The sequence below is a fragment of the Geospiza fortis genome, unplaced genomic scaffold (genome assembly GCF_000277835.1).
Source record: "Geospiza fortis unplaced genomic scaffold, GeoFor_1.0 scaffold624, whole genome shotgun sequence".
Taxonomy (NCBI): domain Eukaryota; kingdom Metazoa; phylum Chordata; class Aves; order Passeriformes; family Thraupidae; genus Geospiza; species Geospiza fortis.
The window spans coordinates 2,363-3,493 of NW_005055140.1; the positions used below are offsets into that span (position 1 = coordinate 2,363).

General features: G+C 63.0%; 1 protein-coding gene across 1 annotated transcript in view; it reads right to left on the reverse strand.

The window, feature by feature from the left end:
* LOC102039456 (kallikrein-14) overlaps positions 1-1,131 on the reverse strand; it is an 8,330-nt gene that overhangs the window by 1,791 nt on the left and 5,408 nt on the right. The window contains exon 5 of the mRNA XM_031065733.1: positions 517-549. Coding sequence (XP_030921593.1) covers positions 517-549 — 33 coding nt within the window. The remainder of the gene's footprint in view (positions 1-516; positions 550-1,131) is intronic.

A 1,131-nucleotide genomic window follows, 5' to 3' on the forward strand; every position in this document is an offset into this window, starting at 1 on the left:
GACCTCATTGGGTTTGGTGACCCCTTGATGGACCTTGCTGGGTTTGGTGACATTGTTGGGTTTGGTGACCCCTTGGGTTGGTCAAACTCTTGGTGGACCTCGTTGGGTTTGGTGACCTCATTGGGTTTGGTGACCCCATGGGTTGGCCAAACCCTTGGTGGATCTCGTTGGGTTTGGTCAACCAAGCCCTTGTTGGGTTTGGTGACCCCTTGATGGACCTCGTTGGGTTTGGTGACCCCATGGACTGGTCGAACCCTTGGTGGACCTCGTTGGGTTTGGGGACCTCATTGGGTTGGGTCACCCAAGCTCTCCTTGGCTTGGTCAAACCCTTGGTGGACCTTGTTGGGTTTGAAGGCCCCAGGTTCTCCTGCACCTCTGACCCCTCCCAGGTGTCCCCAGGGGTGTCCCAGGTGTCCCCAGATGTCCCCAGCTGTCCCCAGCTGTCCCCAGGTGTCCCCAGGTGTGCCCAGGTGTATTTTAGGTGCCCAGGTGTGCCCAGGTGTGCCCAGGTGTTACCTGGCAGGAGTCCTGCCCCCCCTGCAGGTGTCCCTGGGTGTGCCCAGGTGTGCTCAGGTGTGCCCAGATGTGCCCAGGTGTGCCCAGGTGTATTTTAGGTGCCCAGGTGTGCCCAGGTGTGCCCAGGTGTTACCTGGCAGGAGTCCTGCCCCCCCTGCAGGTGTCCCTGGGTGTGCCCAGGTGTGCTCAGGTGTGCCCAGGTGTGCCCAGGTGTATCTCAGGTGTCCCCAGGTGTGCCCAGGTGTGCCCAGGTGTCCCCAGGTGCCCCAGGTGTGTTACCTGGCAGGAGTCCTGCCCCCCCTGCAGGTGTCCCCAGGTGTATTTTAGGTGCCCAGATGTGCCCAGGTGCCCCAGGTGTGCCCAGGTGCGTTACCTGGCAGGAGTCCTGTCCCCCCTGCAGGTGTCCCCAGGTGTGCCCAGGTGTCCCCAGGTGCCCCAGGTGTGTTACCTGGCAGGAGCCCTGCCCCCCCTGCAGGTGTCCCCAGGTGTATTTTAGGTGCCCAGATGTGCCCAGGTGCCCCAGGTGTGCCCAGGTGCGTTACCTGGCAGGAGTCCTGTCCCCCCTGCAGGTGTCCCCAGGTGTGCCCAGGTGTCTCCAGGTGGCCCAGGGGCCCC